The sequence below is a fragment of the Caenorhabditis briggsae genome, assembly GCF_000004555.2.
Source record: "Caenorhabditis briggsae complete genome, chrIII, whole genome shotgun sequence".
Lineage (NCBI taxonomy): Eukaryota > Metazoa > Nematoda > Chromadorea > Rhabditida > Rhabditidae > Caenorhabditis > Caenorhabditis briggsae.
This window is the reverse complement of record NC_013490.2, coordinates 10,761,265-10,763,450: the sequence shown is the minus strand read 5'-3', so window position 1 is coordinate 10,763,450 and position 2,186 is coordinate 10,761,265. Positions and strand designations below refer to the sequence as shown.

General features: G+C 41.4%; 1 protein-coding gene across 1 annotated transcript; it reads left to right on the top strand.

Moving 5' to 3' along the window:
- Positions 1-573: 573 nt before the first annotated feature.
- CBG24037 lies at positions 574-1,336 on the top strand (the record flags this gene model as incomplete). Its single annotated transcript, XM_002648012.2, has 2 exons — positions 574-882; positions 935-1,336. 2 exons carry the CDS (start codon positions 574-576, stop codon positions 1,334-1,336), a joined length of 711 nt encoding a protein of 236 aa, XP_002648058.2.
- Between the last annotated feature and the right edge of the window lie 850 nt (positions 1,337-2,186).

Sequence of the window (2,186 nt, the reverse complement as noted above, 5' to 3'; positions counted from 1 at the left end):
AGAGAGAGAGAGAGAGAGAGAGAGAGAGAGAGAGAGAGAGAGAGAGAGAGAGAGAGAGAGAGAGAGAGAGAGAGAGAGAGAGAGAGAGAGAGAAACCGAAGGCAAAAACCGGAAACTACACGACAAACTAACGTATTGAGAAGGCAGTAGTGACAAATGGTGAGGAGCAGAAGAATTCTGCACAAAGACGACGGAAATATGAGGAGAAGAAGCGTAGAATCTTCAAAAGAACACATAAGGATGGTGAGTATTTGTATATCAATAGATAACAGAACAGCTCTATCTATAAAACCGCCGTAGCGGGAGAAAATATGACAAAAATTCCGTAAACACGTAGATTCATAGACGTAGTTTCAGCCATCGAGGACATCATCAGAAATAAGCAGGCAGAAGAGAATGTCAATTAAAAAAATATTTGGGTTTTCATGATTTAACGGTGGTTTCAAGAATAAACATTGTTTTTTTTTGTAATGAACGAGTATTTTGAAAATAGACACTTCGTGTGATTTGCAAGATATTGTGAGACTTTAATAGGTTTTATGAAACTTTAATAGGTTTTATGAAACGGAAATTATGAAACTGCTTCCGATCGCAAGAGAATGTCTCGACAATGCCCAAAACGTCTCTTCGGCCATTAGAAACAACTTCCAAGCGTGTTCGGAGATGTCACGTCTACCCACACTGCCAAACGATACTCGCTGGCTGAATGGACTCAAATGTCTTGTGGATGTTACAGAACTGAGCAAAGAAATTCTTGATTTAGTGTCGAAATTGTCTCTGAAAGGCAGAACATCAATGTATTGGCTTAACGATCATCCTGAATACGTCAATGCAGTTCTCCACATCTTGAAACCACTTCTGACCTACTCAATCGATTTTCAAGTAAGAAATCCCCATAACTACAACATACACAATAGTATTACTCATCTTTCAGAGACAAGACGAAGTCACAATACACCGTGTTCTTCATGCCTATAAAGTCATATTGAATAAATGGTCGGCATACAAGGATCGGGACTTTACAAAGATCGTGGACAAGGATATTGTGGATTTGGATCTGATTGAAGCCATGGCCACATCTGGTCTCAAACCTCTCCAACATTATTATTCACAGTTTGGGACCCATCATTATGGAGCAACATTGCTATCTCCCCGTACAAAGCATATGAAGAACTTTACGAAAGAAGAAAGAAAAAGAGCTGTAAGCTACATCAGTGAAATGTTGCCAAAGGATCTGATCGACCTCAATGTTGACACGACAGAAGTTCCTGAGTATATTTTGGAAATGAGCGATAACACTGAGAAAGCAACGACTCATAGCGAACTGAAAAGGTGATTTTTCGCTCCCATCTAATTAAAACTAATTCGCTTGCAGATATCCGACGAAAGTTTCAACGTGAAAAGTAGCGAGAAGATCGAAGAATATTGGAGCCGTAAACGTCTCGATTATCCGGCCTTATATACAGTTGCAACAAAAGTGCTGTCAATCGTGCCTAGTGAGTCGGTTTGTGAGACAACCTTCTCGACAGCTGCATTTCTTTTGGACAAACGTCGAGCACGTTTACGCACTGAAACCGTTGAAAAGATCGTTTTCGGTAGTCAAATCGCTTCGAAAAATCCCGATTGGGTTGATGATTTGAAAACTAATTGAATTTTCAACTTTACTTTACTTGTTATGTTTTCTTTTTGTTATATTTGAAAATTGTTATGATATCATGCTGTTTTTGTTTTTGAAAATGAATTTATTGATTTTTAGAATGTATTGAAAAATAACTCGAAGAAAAAAAACACTGAATACCTTTTTTCGAAACAATGATTCAACTTTTCGCTCAAGATTTTGAAGTTCGCGGTAAACTTCCGGGCCGACCGGGCCGACCGGACCGGGCCGACCGGGTCTCCGGGCCGGGCCGGTCTGATGCCGCATAGTTAAGCCAGCCCCGACACCCGCCAACACCCGCTGACGCGCCCTGACGGGCTTGTCTGCTCCCGGCATCCGCTTACAGACAAGCTGTGACCGTCTCCGGGAGCTGCATGTGTCAGAGGTTTTCACCGTCATCACCGAAACGCGCGAGACGAAAGGGCCTCGTGATACGCCTATTTTTATAGGTTAATGTCATGATAATAATGGTTTCTTAGACGTCAAGTGGCACTTTTCGGGGAAATGTGCGCGGAACCCCTATTTGTTT